The 18,625-nt window shown below is 45.1% G+C and overlaps 1 protein-coding gene across 1 annotated transcript in view; it reads right to left on the bottom strand.

The window, feature by feature from the left end:
• Window positions 1-7,842: 7,842 nt before the first annotated feature.
• Window positions 7,843-18,625, bottom strand: part of LOC131064580 (D-xylose-proton symporter-like 2) — a 158,302-nt gene continuing 147,519 nt past the window's right edge. Inside the window, exons 13-15 of the mRNA XM_059210140.1 lie at window positions 11,677-11,814; window positions 8,217-8,460; window positions 7,843-8,012 (exon numbers count right to left, since the gene is read on the bottom strand). Of these exons, the coding sequence (XP_059066123.1) occupies window positions 7,843-8,012; window positions 8,217-8,460; window positions 11,677-11,814 (552 nt within the window). The remainder of the gene's footprint in view (window positions 8,013-8,216; window positions 8,461-11,676; window positions 11,815-18,625) is intronic.

The raw sequence follows: 18,625 nt of genomic DNA, 5'->3' as shown, positions 1-18,625 counted from the left end.
AATTGACCGCATGCTGGAAGCAGGGATTATCTTCAAGGTCCAGACGAGTGAATGGGTATCACCCATTGTGATATCTTTGAAAAAGGAGACCGATCAGATAAGAATCTGTGTAGACTTCAGGTGTTTGAATGCTGTCACAATTAAAGATCCATTTCCCATACCATTCACAGACACCATCCTCGAGGAAGTCGCGGGTCACGAAATTTATTCATTTATGGATGGATTCTCCGGATATAATCAAATTTCCATTGCAGAGGAGGACAAATTGAAGACCACCTTTATCGTAGAAGATGGCGTCTATGCATACAACCGGATGCCATTCGGGTTGTGCAACGCGCCAGCTACCTTTCAACGGATAATCCTCCATATATTCGATAAAATGTCCGTGGGAAACTTCAAAGCATTCTTGGATGATTGGTCCATTTACAGCACGGAGGAGGCACATCTGGCCGCACTTGGCGAATGCATGGAGAGATGCCGACGAGCCCGCCTCGCCCTAAATCCCAAGAAATGCAGATTCATGGTGCCTCAGGGCAAGTTACTAGGGCACATCGTCTGCAAGGCTGGACTGAAGACGGACCCTGACAAAATACGAGTCATTGTGGAGATGGAGGCGCCCGACGATGTCACCGGCGTCAAGTCATTTCTTGGACACATCGGGTATTATAGGCGGTTTATTAAGAACTTTGCCCAAGTATCATACCCACTTGATAAGCTGACACGAAGGGGGGAGCCGTACGTCTGGGGGATGGCCCAAGAAGAGGCTTTTCAAGAGTTAAAATCACGATTGGTGGGTGCGCCAATCTTGACATACCCAGACTGGGACAAAGAGTTCCATGTACATGTCGACGCATCCAACTTCGCCATAGGGGCCACCCTAGCACAGGTCGGCAGCCACGGGCTGGACCACCCAGTATATTTTGCAAGTCGACTCTTGTCAAACGCGGAGAGGAACTACAGCACGACGGAGAGAGAAGCCCTCGGCATGGTATACTCCGTCCAAAAATTCAGACATTATTTACTGGCGACACCATTCACATTTTATGTGGACCACCAGGCGTTGATGTATTTGGTGAACAAGCCAATCATCCAGGGGCGGATTAGTCGATGGCTGTTGCTGTTACAAGAATTTACGTTCAACATCATTGTCAGACCTGGCAGGAGCCACGTCATAGCCGACCAGCTATCACGGATCAAGTCGGGAGAGCCGGCCGAAGGCATTAGCGAGGATTTTCCGGACACCCATCTTTTCCGCATTGCCATCCTTCCTCATTGGTACACCAGTGTGGGTGAATATCTGTCAACATCAAAATTTCCGAAGGAAATGCCACCAGGTGAAAGACGGAAACTTGTATTAAGAAGCCGAACATTCCAACTTATAAATGGTCTTCTCTACAAAATGGGACCTGATCAGATCCTACGACGATGTGTCTTGGAAGAGGAAATCCCAGGGGTATTGAGAGAAGCCCATGAAGGGGCTGCTGGAGGGCACATGGGACCGGATACGACAGCAAGGAAGGTCCTACTAGCTGGCTTGTGGTGGCCGACACTGCATAATGACGCCAGAGAATGGGTGACAAGTTGTGATACATGTCAGCGTGCTGGGCGACCATTAAAAAGAGATTTCATGCCACTTAACCCGGCGCATGCTCAAGAATTGTTCGAAAGATGGGGGTTAGACTTCGTTGGTCCATTAAAACCGAGTCGCGCCCGACGATGTAGATACATTGTCGTGGCGACAGAATATTTGACCAAATGGGTCGAAGCCAGGGCGTTGGCAGACAACTCCGCCGTCAGCACGGCGAAATTCATTTATGAACAGATTATCACCCGGTACGGAATACCGATTCAACTGACAAGTGATAGAGGAGGGCACTTTGTAAATCATATTGTTCGACTACTGACAACCGAGTTCAAAATTTTTCATTCTCTATCGAGTCCGTACTATCCCAGGGCAAACGGTCAGGCCGAGGCAACCAACAAAATCATCGTGTCGGTAATTTATAAGTCCTGTGGGGTGGAAAAGGAAGACTGGGAAGAGCGTCTGCCTTCGGTACTTTGGGCGTACCGCACAACTTACAAAGTAACCACCGGGCAGACACCTTTCCAATTGATGTATGGCCAGGAGGCTGTGGTACCGATCGAATTCATGGTGCCAAGTCTCAGAATCGCCATTGACAACAAACTGGGTGACATGGAAAGCCTTCGAGAGAGACTATACGCCTTAAATAAGTTGGATGAAAGACGAACGATGGCACAGTGGGTGACAGACGTGGCCCAACAACGCAGGAAATACTGGCATGACCAACACATTCGGCGGGCGAGGTTCACACCGGGCCAATTAGTCCTAAAGTATAACGGAAGGAACGAGATTAAGCCCGGCAAGTTCAAAGTGAAGTGGCTAGGCCCTTACAGGATCCAAGAGGTCGCCGCCAACGGATCCGTCAAACTCTCGACCCTCGACGGACAGGTAATCCCAGAGGGCGTCAATGGGTCGAAACTGAAAGTGTATCACCAGAGGGTGGAAGCGCGCAGGAGCAGCCCGACAGGAGGCGCACAGTCGCAGTCAGCCAATAAATGAAAATAAAAGAAAGGAAAAAAAACAAAAATTATTAGAAAAATTGGAAAAAAAAAAAATTTTTGAAAAAATATATAAAGGAAAAAAATTGAAAAAAAAAAATTTTTTAAAAGGGAGAAAAAGACCACCGCACGGTGGCCACGTAGTGGCACCACCGTGCGGTGGCCACGTGGTGGCACCACCCACGGTGGACACCACCGTGCGGTGGCACCACCGACGGTGGGACCACCGTAGGTGGACACCACCGTGCGGTGGCACCACCGTAGGTGGACACCACCGTGCGGTGGCACCACCGACGGTGGGACCACCGTAGGTGGAAGCCACCGTGCGGTGGCACCACCGACGGTGGGACCACCGTAGGTGGACACCACTGTGCGGTGGCACCACCAACGGTGGAAGCCACCGTGCGGTGGCACCACCGACGGTGGGACCACCGACGGTGGACACCACCGTAGGTGGAAGCCACCGTGCGGTGGCAGCCGGGGTTATAAAAGCCGCACAAAGAAAAAAAAAGAACACAACACGCACATAAAGCTGCCGAAGACAAAACGGAGAAAAGGGGAAAGAAGCTAAAACACCGCGCGAAGCAAAGGATAAAACACCGCACGAAGCACAGGCTCCGCACGAGACGAAGTCACCGCACAGCCGCGCCTTCACCGCACAGCCGCGCCTACACCGCACAGCCGCGCCTTCACCGCACAGCCACACCTACCGAAGGGAAATAAAACGGAGAAGACAAGCTACCGTGCGGTAAAGGAAGAATTTTGGGCGGAGGTAGCTACTGTGCGGTAGAAGGAAGAAGGGGGATTCTGTCGTGAAAAAAAACGCACCGCACAGTCTTCGCTCTTCGGTGCCTGGAGGCAGTTAGCCGTTTTTTTTTACTACAGCTAAAATCAAGAATCAGTTACAGGAAGCTAATGGAGTCTGCGGGAAAAAGAAACTGGAAAAAACAATTGCAGGATAGCAGCCATAGGAAGCCGGATGCACGTATTCTCCCTTCAGGTGTTCGAATAGCAGGTGGCACAATGGAAGCCAGGCAGAAGAAAAAGACACCACAGCAGTCCACCGCACGAGGGAAGAACACCTCCACTTCACAGAATATCACTTTTGAGGGATTGAATGGGGTGGAATGTCGGAAATGGTGGCAAGACACGCCGGATGATAATTTGGTGAAAACAAGTCTTCGCCGAGCAGGGGTAGAATGGGCTATACGGATGCCTGTGTTCGCCATTCGCGAGTACGAGGGAGCATTGCGGTATATGGTTGATACCTTTGATAGCCGCTCACGGACGAGCACATTTGAGTATCTGGGGAAGGATATCACCATATCCTTCAAACCTGCAGATTTCACCAGAGTATTTGGCATCCCAGGCATACATGGCAAGAAAGTGGACTTGAAACCGAAGAAGATGACACGGGAAGAAAAAGAACATTGGATTAAGCGAGTGTCCCGAGACTTGACCCCCGCAGAGTTGGCGAGCATCGTAGACGCCACGAAGGGTCGTGGGATGCGCAGATCCTTTGTCGCAGAGGGTCACTGGCGATGCATTATGGACGTCATCAAAAGCAGGTTGACAGGGTCGGGTAGGGCATCAGACATCGCTCTACCACAGATAGTATTGATGAACGGGGTGATGAACGGAGTCGTCTATGATTGGGCTACCTTGTTATCCGAGCGGATGTGCGCCTTCTTGATGATGGAGCAGCGCACCTTTTACATGCCCCACTATGCCATTGGACTGTTCTTGGAGGCTACGCGAGAAGCAGTGCCAGAGGCTGAGCTGGAGGTACGGCCACAGGGACCCTTGGTGGAGGGTGAACCTCCTATCATGCATTGGCGACATCTGGATATTGGACACTCTTCCGCGAAGCGGAAACGGGTATTAGAGACCACCGCAGCAGAACCAGATAGTGGGCGAGAAACTTCTAGCAGTGCAGAGGATTCCGAGGATTCAGAGGATGAGGACGACAGTAGTAGTCGGGCCACGAACGAGGGGAGGATGGAGCCCGCCGGAGAGCGAGTGTTGTTTGCACCACCCACACTCCCACTTGGCACACTTGTGGGGTCGTCCGCGGGCAGTACTTCGATTCCTGCATTTGGACAGAGCCGCACGCCCGTTACACTCAGGCCCGTGCAGCCGGCCGCAGCACCTTCCACCATACCAGCCGAGGCATGTACCGACAGCACGGCAGAGTTGTGTGGTCCACCGCAGGGAGGCGTGGCAGAGGAGATAGTTGAGACGGAGCCTCAAGTACGACTGGACGTCGTGGGATCCGATGCAGTGGTGACGGTTGCTGCCTCCTTGTTGGAGGAGCCCATCGCGGGACATGTTTCCGAGGGGGAGAGAGGGGCAGAGGTGTTGAGTGCAGTTCCATCCGTGGCGGCTATGGGGAGTTGGCTGACCCGGAGATTCCAGATGACAGTGACGCCACCCGTAGGAGCAGCTGTACTCTCACCTCGACGAGAGCCTCCCACTGAGGTGGTGGATCTGGAGGATTCCTCGGCGGAGACGCAGGCACCAGCAGAGGGACAGGTCCTTGGAGAGGATGTTCTGGGCCAGCGGGATGCAGTTGGTGTGGTTGAGGAGACTTTTGAGTTACCACGAGGGCTTCCTGTACCTACATCGGGGCTAGAGGGAGAGGATATTGAGGTTTATCTGGCAGATATGGTGACGAGGGGTCGGCGAGTGGTGGCCGCGGCCCAGACACGGTCTCTACAGCAGGTTGTGGAGGAATTAGAGCAGGTCCTCCAGTTTATGCGAGAGGGCTGTCCCGCAGCTTTCACCTCATGTTTTGAGGCACGAGGGTGGCCAGTTACCCAGACGGAGGCGATGTTGGAGGCTTGGCGTGTGCCTCAGCCCGTCGTGGAGAGTAGGGTGACGACTCTCGTCCGGGAGATTGAGCAGGTTTATAGGGAGGCCTACTATACCTTACGCCAGACACAGCATAAGTCTGTAGTTCGCGAGGCTGCTCGAGTGGAGTTAGAGCAGGACATGGCTAGGCAACAAGCCTCGTGGGCAGCCGAGAGATCAGAGTTGGTCGCACAGCTTGAGGCAGCCCGTGCAGAGAAGGTTGCGGTGGACGCCCGTCTTTCAGAGGAACAGTGTGCGCGGAGTCTCATCCAGCAGGAGTTAGATGTTGTTCAGGCTCAGTTGGTTCGCATGACGGAGTCCGCCGATACCAAGGAGAGGGAGCTACTGGAGGCTGCGCTTATGGTGAAGACTGCCTTAGAGAAGGTGTTGGTAGCAGAGCGAGATGTGGCAGCACGCACCCAGCAGGTCTATGAGCTCCGCGCCTGCCTGGCGGCCCAGCCACCCGCATCTCACCCTTCGACTTCAGGGACGCTTCCTCAGCCCCCTCCTTGACTTTCACTTGGTTGTATATTTATATTACATTGTCTCCATTTTGTTGTTAGTCGTCGGAGACGACTTCTTTTTTGGGGGGGATGATGTTATCGGGAAAAAGTGTATAGTTAGTAATGTTAATTATCAAAAGTTAGTTAGCCGACGGGTAGGTAGTTGGAGTCGCGACGGTTGGGTCGCACCCCTTCGGCAGTCATATATTGTATCACCTTCGGGTGTTGAGGGAGGTATTGTTAACAACGGATATAATATGAACATCCCTTGACATTAATGGAAAGCTTATTCTGGTACTTCTTTTATATTTGCATTGTACATTGCTGTTCAATTTCTGTATTCTTCCTGTTTACCCAGTGAGGTAAACATAGACTTCTTCCTGCAAGTGACCATTGAGGAAGGCACTCTTAACATCCATCTGAATGGACTTTCCATCCAAACTGAGTTGCAATACAAAGAAGAAGACAATGGTACTCATCTTGGCAGTAGGAGCAAATGTCTCCTCATAATCAATGCCCTCCCACTGTGTGAATCCTCGAGCAACTAATCTGACCTTGTACTTATCCAAGGTACCATCTACATGATACATTATAGACCCATTTGCAGCTAATGGGTTTCTTCCCTGGAGGAAGATCAAAGAGAACCCAAGTGTTGTTGTTCAGAAGGCTCTGGTATTCTACGTCCATTGCCTGTTCCCACTCTGGAATCCGTTTTGCTTCGATATAAGTATGAGGCTCATAAATACTATGAATGTTGGCCATGAGAGCAAACTTAACTGTATTTTGTTGCTTGCCCTTATTTCTAGAAGATCTACCCTCAATGAGCTCATCAAGACGAAGATAACCGATGGTCTTAGCCCACCACTTAGGCCGGAGAGTAGATGTGCCAACATTAGATGGAGGAGGAATAACTACAACTGAAGGTGGAAGAGGATCTAGAACAAGTGGAAGATTAGCATTATCGGGAGGAAATTCAGGTAGTGCATCATCGAATATAGAATCTATATCATCCCTCCCATCAAGTGAACCAAATGGAAGAAGAACACCTAAATTAGAAGCCTTCAAAGGCGGATCCTCAAAATTCTGTTCAAAGGAGGAAAGCTAAAATGGTCCTCGATCTTCATCAAAGACAACATCGTGACTGAAGATGAGATGATCAATGTCTACATCAATCAACCGGTAGGCCTTATGGTTGTCATTGTATCCTGTAAACATAAGCTTCTGACTCTTGGAATCCAACTTAGAGCACTTCACATCTGGAACCCAAACATATGCAAGAGAGCCAAAAACTTTCAAATGACTGATCCTGGTTTTGCGACCAGTCCAAGCTTCCTCAGGAGTCTTCCCTTTAACAGCATGAGTGGGAGACCTATTAAGGAGATAGACTGCAGTAAACACTACTTCTGCCCAATACTTCTTAGGAACATTTATGTGTTCCAGTATAGACCTAGCCATTTCTGTAATGGTGCGGTTATGACGTTCTAACACGTCGTTCTGCTAAGGGGTGTACCGTGTGGTTAACTAACGTTTTATGCCATGTGTATCACCGAAAGTGGAGAAAGCAGTAGAACAAAACTCCCCCCCCATTATCAGACCTAAGAGTAATAATAGAACAACCAGACTCTTTTTTTACCAAGGCCTTAAATTTCTGAAATTCAGGAAACACATCTGATTTCTGTCTAAGAAAGTACACCCACATCTTACGACTGTAATCATCAACAAAAAGTAAGAAATACCTGCACCCAGTAACTGAAGTAGTATTCATTGGACCACATACATCAACTTGGACCAACTGCAATACCTTAGATGCTCGCCATGAGTCACCATCCTTGAACGATGTCCTGTGTTGCTTCCCACCCCGACAAGCTTCACAAACTCGTTGATTCTGAGTTTGAATTTCAAGTAGGCCCTATACTAAATCTTCCCGAACAAGCTGAGCAAGATAATGAATGTTCAGATCATCATATCGCCGATGCCATAGAAGGGAGATAGAGGAGGATTTTGTTGTGAAGGCATGCTCAAGAGAATCACCTATATCCACAAGTCTGTAAAGACCATGATCCTCAATACCAACAGTAACTGTAGTGCATGTCGCACGATCAATAATAGAACACCTATGTGCACTGAAGATGACATCAAGCTAAGGAGAATGCTGCATAATCTGACTCACAGAGAGAAGGTTCAATTCCATGATAGGAACGTAGTACACATTGAGGAATATGAGATTCCTCCCACCAGACTGTATCTGAACATTGCCCTTGCCGACAACTGTATACTCCTCACCTCCTCCAAAAATAACTGAATCAGTATAGGGAGTGAATTCTGTAAACCAATCACGCTTGTGAGTGAAATGTCGAAAAGCACCAAAATCAAAGTACCAAGCAGAAGATTTCACAGGGTCTGCAAGTCTTTTAGCCATGAAGGCATAAAAGGAAGACTCTTTCTGCTTTGTGTGCTTAGCGACATTAGATTTAGGCTGAGACCCTCCATGCTTTCGTTGTTCAGAAGCTATCCAATTGCGACAATCCTTAATCAGATGGCCATATTTGTGACAATAATTGCATTGAACCTTTTTCTTTTTCGAGCCTTCCTGTGACTGACTAAAGCCCTTCTGCTAAGAGGACTGATATGACTGAGATTTTCCTTTACCCTTGTGAAAGGATTTGGCTGCAAAGGCTTGCTCAAAGGAGGATGAAGTGGTATTCCTACCAAACTATTGTTTCCAGCGATCCCGATGCAGAAGTTTGGTGCATAGCTCTGGAAATTTCAGATCAACATTCGTAGACGTAATGTTGAGTCTTTATGAAGTGCTCATACGATTTTGGTAGGCTTTTCAAGGTTATGACTACCATATCCTCTTCCTCCATTTTCTAACCAATAGCTTCGAACTGATCTCGAATGTTCGTTATCTTTGTGAGATGCTCCTATAAGGACATGCGTTCATCCATCATGATGGAGAACAACTGGTTCTTTAGAAAGAACGATCGGCTTTTGTTGGATGTCTCATGCAACTCCTTCAGATGCTTCCAAATTTCTAAGGCTGACTTGCCGGAAGGAATCTGAGGTAATTGGTCATATGTGACAGAGAGCTTGAGAAGCATAACAACCTCTCAATTCCGATCATCAAACTTGTCCTGATCTGATCCGGATGTGGTAGGACAAGATTTTGTTCCCAAAACAAGATCATCAAGGTGACAATATTCAAAAATAGTCAGCATGCGCTGCTTCCAGCTGTTATAATTCTTGCCATTAAATCGCTAACTACCTTCCAACATCAAGTTGGTCAATGACGCCATCTTGTGCGATTCCCAATGCACAGAAAACAAAAATCAGAGAAGAGGCAATAGCACGAAATACAAAGCACAAATCCCAATGCAGAAAATAGAGGTAGATTTAGGTCCAAACTTCAAAAAAAATTATGACGTACAGCTGGCACAGATTTCAAGAAAAAAATTGGCTGACCTAGAAAAATCCGAAGACAACCCAAAAATCCTTGCGAAAAATCCAGAAAGAATATGAAATCAGAATAGAAATCCACTCACACGAAATTCGAGACATGGAAAATGATGATTTATATCATTTTTTCATATTTTGTTAATATTATGATTTATGTAATATATTAATTTTATTTATATTTATTAGTTATTATTTTATTAATATAAATATAATTACATAGTTATAGTTATAATAGTTATTTTATTAGTATAATTTGATGCCTATAAAGCCATGCATTTAGTGCTTTAGATTTAATACCTCATCCATGGAACTCATCAACATAAATTCTTTTCTTAAGAGGTAATATATTATTATGTTCTATAGATTTAGTGTATAAGCGTATTTTTTAAGAATATTTTAAGAAATCATATATTTTCAAATGTTCAATAAATTTGTCGATTTATTGCTGATTTTTCTTGACTTTTTCCAAAGTTCCGATTTTTAAAAAATTTTGGGCCAAAAGATTAAGAATCATTTCCTCTAGCCTATCCAGATTCGAGACGACAGTTGTCGCATGGAGAATGTGACCTCTTTAAGGGACCAGTTTAACATAGAAACTTATGAATTCATATTTGCTATGTTACATTGGGATGCATCCCCGGTTTTTTTTTTCAGGCGTCCCCGTCCCAGGACATCCCAAGGACAGGGTACTCCTAGGGGACGTCCCCATAAATTCTGCATATTGACAATGAATTCTATAAGCAATTTGACTTCGACTCTCAATTTAACACAAGTTTGGCTTAAGAACTTTGCTAGTTCTTATATGTTAAGGTTCTATAATGTATACGTGCATGCTTTATTCATGTTTTCGTATGAATATTTTAAATTTCCCTATTTATATATAGCCATCCCTTTTGCTGTCCCCTAGCCATCCCCAAAATTGGCAAAAAAAATCACTGTCCCAAAAACACATACCCCCATCCCCTGCCCTCCCCGTCCTGGAAACTCAGGGTAACATAGCATATTTGCAGTCAAAACCTTCATTTAGTCACATAAAAAAGGATTTCAAATTTTCCATAAATGCCACTCAAGATAGAATCCTAAGCACTTTAGAAAGATTATTCTATGTAAATGATATTCAAATTTATGTTCAAATCTGAGTTGTAGGAGGTTTGATACTCTTTTACTGTTATTGACTGTTGTTTCTTATATTTCAGATCACTGTAGATGACATTGATTAATTTCTATATATCTACAGCACTTCACATGGCATCTACTTATATGTGATGCCCACCGATTGTCTCTTGACATGCCCGATCAAGACATGTCTTTGATCGGTTCATAGGCATCGCTTCAATGAAGCGCTTTACCGATAACTATCGGGTTTGAAACAAATGCTATTTAATGTTTAACAACCGATACCAAATCGGTTCACGTTGAAATGCTCTTAGCATTAACAACCGATAACAAATCGGTATGATGGAATTAATACGTTAACTATTTATAGTTATCATATGATAACATCAATCGATGCTATCATATGATAACTATGATAGTTATTATAAATTCGATCTGTTCTATTGCAATCACTGCATATGAAATATGGTCATGGCACAATCAATTATATTTGGTAATGATGTCCATATATTGAACTGTGCAATCCGATTGTGGAATGTATATAGTCATGAAGTCTACCATTAGCTTGTGGTTATATCGATAAGGTAGATGATTGAATGAGAGATAAATGAAGTCTCTCATTCAATCATTTATCTTACCGAAGCTACTTAGTTTCAACATTCTGCTTCAAACTCGTTTTCTTTGTATTTTCAAGGTCAAGGTGCTAGCACTTGTGGTAAACGTTCCAGAAGTTTATGCCAGGCAAAAAGAGGATTGCCAATCCTTGAATATGGCACTATTTCTATGTTAGTGAAAAATTGGAAAATTTCTTTGAAGGATCTGCTAATGTTTTACAGTTACTGAGCTTAGTTGTTGTCTGATACAACATATTTGGATTGAAATTTAGACTTCAGAAAAATCTCTTCACATTAAAGAGAGATGGCTTTGCTCCTAGCTTGCTAATATTGAGAAACATGCCATGAGAGTGTTGGATAGGATGCAACGATTTGGATTTTTCAGTAACCTCGTGAGAACAATTAACTCAGAATTAACTAGTGGTGCCAATTAGCAGTTTCTCTTGTTTATGTGTTCAGTTAATGCTATGAATCTGTAATAAAACCAGAATTTAGAAGACAGGGTATATGATTCCCAAAAATATAATTCCATGCAATATAACTAAAACATTGTTTACCTTCAATGGAGAGAAAGAAAATGTAACTAATGCATTTGCAGCAAAGTTGATCAGGACTGCAATACTTAATCCTCGACCTCGAGTACGAAGTGGGAAAATTTCTGAGATCATCAACCAACCAATGGGACCAAAAGATGCCTGCATGACAGCAGAATTTGAAAATATTTAGAAGCTATGGTTAATGGCCTACTAACACAAAGTATATCAAAATTTGAAATCCAATGAAGAGGTAATCCAATTAAAAATATAATAATTAGACTGTATCATCATACTTTTTGTGGATCAATAAAGAATTTCCCAGCTTTTGACACAAATCCATTCATTAAAACTTATATCTATGGGGAATAACACTTAAGTTCAGTACTCAGTGTGTAAAATCCTTTATGTATTTGGAACACAATCCAAACAAATCTAGATATAATTATAAAATAAAATGCAAGTTCTTGTCGTAATGATTTATACTGCTTTACAGGCCAATTCTGTATGCAATACCCCTACCAAAACAATAAATGTATTATATGAGTTTCAGGCACTTATGAACAAAATTAGTTGGTAAAAGAACATATTGCAATTGTTGATGAGTAAACAAGGTTGCAATGAATGAAACATCCCCTGCTCATAAATGACTATATAGGCAAGGAATATCATCAAACAAATAGCTAACAACCTGCTGATCTAAGACTCAGTCTGTATAACCTGTGTGTTATGCGGATTTGGACAGTTGTATAACTGTGCGTGTTATGCAGTTTGCCTTGGTTTTCTTACAGGAACATAGGAATATAATGAACTGAAACAAATTACTTGTTAAAGAAATCATACCATCATCTTATTCAACTAATTGAGATTTTGTCAAACAATTGTCATGCATCCTCAGATTGGTAACAAGACCTTTTGACAGCATATATATAGTTTAGAACCAACTTCTTTATTATAGATAAAACACCAATACAATCAAGCTTAATAGATGCACACACTCCTTAACTCAGACAATGATGTATTGCTGTCTATGACAGTTATAAGAGTGACTATTTGGCAATACAATCAGCTACAAATAAATAAGATGAACCTGTTTGTTGGTTTGCTCAATGCTGATAAGAAGAAGCAAGCAATATGTAAATGTAGTTCCTCTTGAACCCCAAATCGAATTCCTTTCCTAAATCACCCTTGTTTCAGATTGTTTCAGACTGTAATCAGCTTATAACAGTTGTAACCGAGGCTCTGATTTCTGACTGATTTGATGTTGCCAAAGGAAGGTTGAAGTCCTGCGAACATGTAGGGAATGTCACCACAATTTTTGAAGGCTCTACATATGAATTCGTTCCACTAGAAGCTGTCCGCCCAATACCCTAAGTTGCAGGTGTAGTAATAAATAAATATAGACCTTCTACTCCTCCAATGAATGATAGAAATGTTTGCCAAGGTCAACCGATTTGTTTTAACAAGTACCCATAAAATTCTAAGCAATCAGTAATAAGTAATGAATATAAATGTGGGAATTACTGGGTCTGATCACCCCTTTTGCAGATCTAATAATGTCTTCAAGATATGTCATCACACACCCTGAAAATGCTCCCAAATAGATCGCTTATCTCCTCAATGAAGTGCAGATTCAAACACATCAAATACACCCTAATCTGAAGCATTCTTCCGATGCATACTCCATGAATGCTGCTGTAAAAACTCAGTAAGCTCAAATGAGATGACTGAAGTATCACCTCCCCAATGCAACCCCTCGAGAAATCTTTCACTCTCTCAGTTATGCTATCAATGCAAGTTTTCGTTCCCAAATACAATATTCTGCAGAAACCCCTTGGCTCTACAAAACTCAATCAATATCAAAATCAATTTCCAGGCTGCCTTATAGCTCAACTAGATCTCCCTTTATACTTTTTCAGTCCATCTCTATAAGCTTCTAGAAATAATATTATCACTTAAGTGACTTTATGACATAATTTTTAATTCAGTCACTTTATTAAATTAATTAAATATAAAGTCTTTTAATATTTTAATTTATTTGATAACTTTATTAATTATTTAACTTAATATTATTAATTAAAATTATCAATCAAGCTATCCATAAGAAATATCAATAATTTGGACAACTGAACTAATTAAATTAATTAATTATTCTTATTCCAAAAATGGGGACATTACAATGAAGTTGACAAGTTTTTTCTAAATTTATTAGGTCTGACCTGTTTTGGATTTTTGGTAGAGATTTTTCTTTATTTATATCATAAAATATTGTCCATTTTCCTCAGTCAGTCTGCAATAGACTTCAAGTCAGCAGATCACAAGGGGCATGCAAAGAACACAAAATCATAAATTTTAGTGCAGACTTTCACGGAACAGAAACAAGTAGCATCCAGCAGAATAATAAGCAGTTAAAAAGGACAGAAAGAAGTCTTTTGATGAGCAGGATACAAACTATGGAAAATCAGATGTTTTATGCAGCAGGGCACACATTTAGAATAGCTGAGCCACATGCTTTTTCCACTCAGCAATGTAGAAAACTATCTTTATTTTCTCCAAACTCCACCTCATTTGACCTAGGCACACATTTGGACTGGATGAACCACTCAAAAATTCCACCCAGATTGTAAAGTTGGCTCAAGTGATCTGAATCTCCACCTAAATTGACTTGGGTGCACTTTTATGATGGCTGAACCATGTAAAGTTCCACCATGTCTCAAAAATGGAATTAGTGAAATTAAGTTCTGCTTGGAAATGCAAAAGTGAATTTAAGTTCTGCTTAGAAATGCAAAAGTGAATTTAAGTTCTGCTTGGAAATGCAAAAGTGGCTTAAGTGTTTGAACAATTCCTCTTCATGAAATAGGATGCACATTTAGAGTGGTGAAGTTAGTAAAAAATTCTACCCAACTTCAAAAGAGTGGTTCAAGTGAACAAAAGCTCTGCTTTGGCTTAAGTGGACAACTTTACTGTCCAACACAAATTTATAAGGTTGGCAGTTATCAGCATGGGTGGAAATTTGGAGTGGCTAAGCAACTAAAAATCTCTTCCCATGTTAAATAGGTGGTTACAGTCTCTTAGGTGTGTGCCTAGAGTGATTGGTAAAGACAAGGTAAAAAGGGTGTCAGAAATATGTCAGATTCTATGCCCAAAGGTCAAGCAAATCAATATTAAAAAGACTTCAGTATTAAAGGAGATATGATTGCTCAAAGATGTTAGCCACATTATTGTATACAGGAATAAGAATAGTTAATTAAGTCGTAATTGGGTTTGTTAGTTGGCAACCGAGGGGTGGCAGTTGCGGTGCGACGGTTGGCGCTCGCACCCCCTCAGTATCTTTGTATACTCCTCATTGTAACTTGTAAAGGACATGAATTATGAATGGAATAATATATCTGATACTTGTCTGATATCTATGGCATTGTTCTGCATTACGTACTTTATGCTTAAAGTATCCACCCAAGAGGGTCAACATTTGGCGCCGTTGCCTAGACGTACTCGGGAATGGAAGACACAGATGGCACACAGACACATTGGGCCTACCCGTTGGTGAAATAAACCCAGAGGCCGACGACGCGCAAAAAGAACTTTACATAGGAGAAGACATAGCAACAAGAGAATTTTCAATTCTACTCCAGGTAGCCATCCAGACCTACGTCCGACGAGTGGCAGCGGAGGTGGAAATCCCACCAAGTGCCGTGTGGACAGCTCTGGAGGTTAGCCCGGCAGTAAACCGGTTGATGAACCACCTCCCTCGGTTGCTTGCACAGGCATCGCTGGCACAACAGGCTCACCTGGAGGAGATTGCCCAGGAAGAGCGACGCCAACAGATCCTTCAACACTACGAAGAAAACAACCAACGGAAAACAGAACGGGATGGCGCCAGGCCAGGAGGGAATTGAACGTTGAACTTTTTATTTTTCAAATAAAAGTGTCATTGACACGAGTTGTATTTGAGCAGATGAACTAATAAAGACATGTTTTGATTTATGAATTGTGAGTTATGGAAATGTGCAACAATTAATGCCAAACCTATTGAATAAAGATAGAAATAAAAAAGCAAAAACGGACGAGTGGGAGGCCGCACAGAGAGCCTTGATTTTGGAGCAACGTGTAGAACGTAGACAGAGGCTAAGGCAACTTGCCAAAGGACGACCTGCCGAAGGGTTGCCTGAAGGGAACCAAGGAGGTGTCACGGAGGGTGCAGAAGCCGAAGGGAATTTCTACACGTCGCCAGATCACTGTAGGGTGAGAAGCCACGAGGAGTTTCTGGAGGAAACAAGGTTAAGGAGAGAACTAGTGGAAGAGACTAGGGATCGGTTCAGAAACTTATCCCTTACACCACAAAGCGAGGGTCACCAACGGGAACTAGGAGTGGGTGCGGGTGAGAGCGAAGGGGAGGGCAACCATACGGGTGTAGGTGCCACACACGACAGGCAAAACACCGTACCGCCAGTCGTTGACGCAAGACACACCACCGACGCCGGAGGAAGCAACGCAGGACCATAGAGACAGGCACAGCCACCCCCAAGGAGACGACCCGAGATGGCAAGTAAACAAAAATTGCCAAAGTTCTCAGGGGACGGCAAGGAAGACCCCTTACAGCACTGCCGTACATGTGAAACCATTTGGTCCACCAATGGAGTGACAGACCAGGATGACTGGGTACAGCAGTTCCCAGCCACGTTACGTGGAGTTGCCATAGATTAGTACTCCGATGTAGATAAGCAAAAAGTGGCCACGTGGGCCAACCTACAGAAGGAATTCACGGAGGAGTTTCAGTTGCTCCGTGATAACAACGAAATTGTAATGGAGATATACAGTACCAAGGAGACAGTACGGGCATACAGCAAGAGACTGAAGGAGCTACTAGGAAAGATGGAGAACCAGCCCGCAGACGGACTGAAAAAACGGTGGTTCGTGGAAGGTCTGAAGATGTCTCTTAGATGGAAAATGAAGATCGTACCTCCCTCTTCATATATCGACGCCTATAATAGGGCAATGGATTTAGAAAGCGAGCAGAAGACGTCTGTTTGCCCTCTCGGGTGAATAACTTAAGACATAAAGGACACAACGCAGAATAATGCCGTAAGTATCAGACAAGTGTAGCAGATGTTCTATTCACAATAAGTGTGTTTTACAAGTTACATTCCGGAGTATAAAAGGGCATCAAGGGGGTGCGAGCGCCAACCGTCGCACCGCAACTTCCACCCCTCGGTTGCCAACTAACCAAAACAATTACACATAATTAACTAATGCTATTCCCGTGTACAATAATGCCGCCAACATCATCCCCCCCAAAAAGAAAAGTCGTCTCCAAGCGACTTACAAAAATGGAGATAATGCAACCTATACAAGAGAGCTGAAAAACTAGGGAGGGGGCTAAGAAAGCGTCCCTGAAGTAGAAGTGTGAGATGGCGGTGTCTGAGTCGCCAGGCGGGCACGGAGCTCATACACCTGCTGAGTGCGTGCAGCCACATCCCGTTCCACTACGAGGACCTTCTCTAGAGCTGTCTTCACCATGTGTGCTGCCTCCAGTAACTCCTTCTCCTTGGTATCCACTGCCTCCGTCGCGCAAGCCAACTGTGTCTGCTCGGCTGCCAGGCGGGTCTCTACCTCGGCCTTTGCTGTCCGGATCTCAGCCGTCTCTGTGCGAGCCACCTCTAGCTGTGCCAACAACTGCGCCCTCTCGGCTGCCCATGAAGCCTGTTGACTAGCCACCTCGCTCTCCAACGCTACTCGGGAAGCCTCCCTGACTACAAACTCCTGCTGTGTACGCCTCAATGTATAATAGGCATCCCTGTAGACCTGCTCGATCTCGCGGACAACTACCGTCACCCGACTCTCCACAACGGGCTGACGCAGCCTCCAAGCCTGGAGCATCTCCTCTGTCTCCGTAGTTGGCCACCCCTGGGACTCAAAGCAAGTAGCAAAGGCTGTCGGGCAGCCCACCCGCATAAACTGTAGGACCTGCTCTAGCTCCACCACCACCTGCTGCAATGCTTGCGTCTGGGCGACGGCCACTACCCGCCTACCCCTCGTTACCATATCAGCCATGTCCGCGAGATAAGTCTCAACATCCTCTCCCACCTGTGCCGAAGACTGGGAAATCCCTGGTGGAACGGTCACTACTGTATCCTACTGCAAAGGTACCGCCTCCGCCATCGAAGGTGCACCATCTCCTGGTGCCTGCCCAGAGGCAACCTCCCCTGCCTCATGCCCAACTGTGAGTCCATGTGCCTCCCCTGACGAGTCATCCAAGTGGACTACCTCCGCTCCAGTCTCTCGACGCGGTGAGAATACAACGGCTCCCTCCAGCTGTGCCAGTGTCATCTGAAACCGCTGTGTGAGCCAGCTCTGCATAGCCTCGAGGTCGGCACGCATCTCTGTGACAGGGGGATGGGTCGCTGTGGTCGGCTCCTCCAACAACGAAGCACAAACAGTCACCACAGCGTCACTACCCACGACCTCCAACCGCACGTGAGGCTCGATATCCTCCACCTCCGTCGGCCCCTGCTTGACCACTACTCGGTGCGGTGACTCCTCCGTCCCTGACTCTGCCATGTCCTCGGTAAGTGCCACTGTGGCTGGGCCCAACGGTGCTCCCTGTTGCTCGTGCTGGAGGGGACCAAGTGTAACAGGCGTATGGCTCTGCTCGAAGGCCGGAATACAGGTGCCGCCTACTCCAGATGCTGGCACAGTCGTGCCCATCGGTAACAGAGGTGGGGCAAACCGGACTCGTATAGGCTCCTCCATTGCCTGACTGCTATCGTCCTCCTCATCATCCTCCTCCGACTCCTCCATGCTGCTGGATTCCCTCCCGCTGTCAGGCTCCCCTGAGGCTGAGGCCCTATCCACCGCCTGTTTCCGCTTCGTGGAAGAGTGCCCAATGTCCAAGTGCCTCCAATACATTATTGGAGGCTCTCCCGCTGCCAACGGTCCCTGTGGCCGTACCTCCAACTCGTCCTCCGGCACTACT

The sequence above is a fragment of the Cryptomeria japonica genome, chromosome 8, assembly GCF_030272615.1.
Source record: "Cryptomeria japonica chromosome 8, Sugi_1.0, whole genome shotgun sequence".
Lineage (NCBI taxonomy): Eukaryota > Viridiplantae > Streptophyta > Pinopsida > Cupressales > Cupressaceae > Cryptomeria > Cryptomeria japonica.
This window is presented reverse-complemented; position numbering and strand designations above follow the sequence as displayed.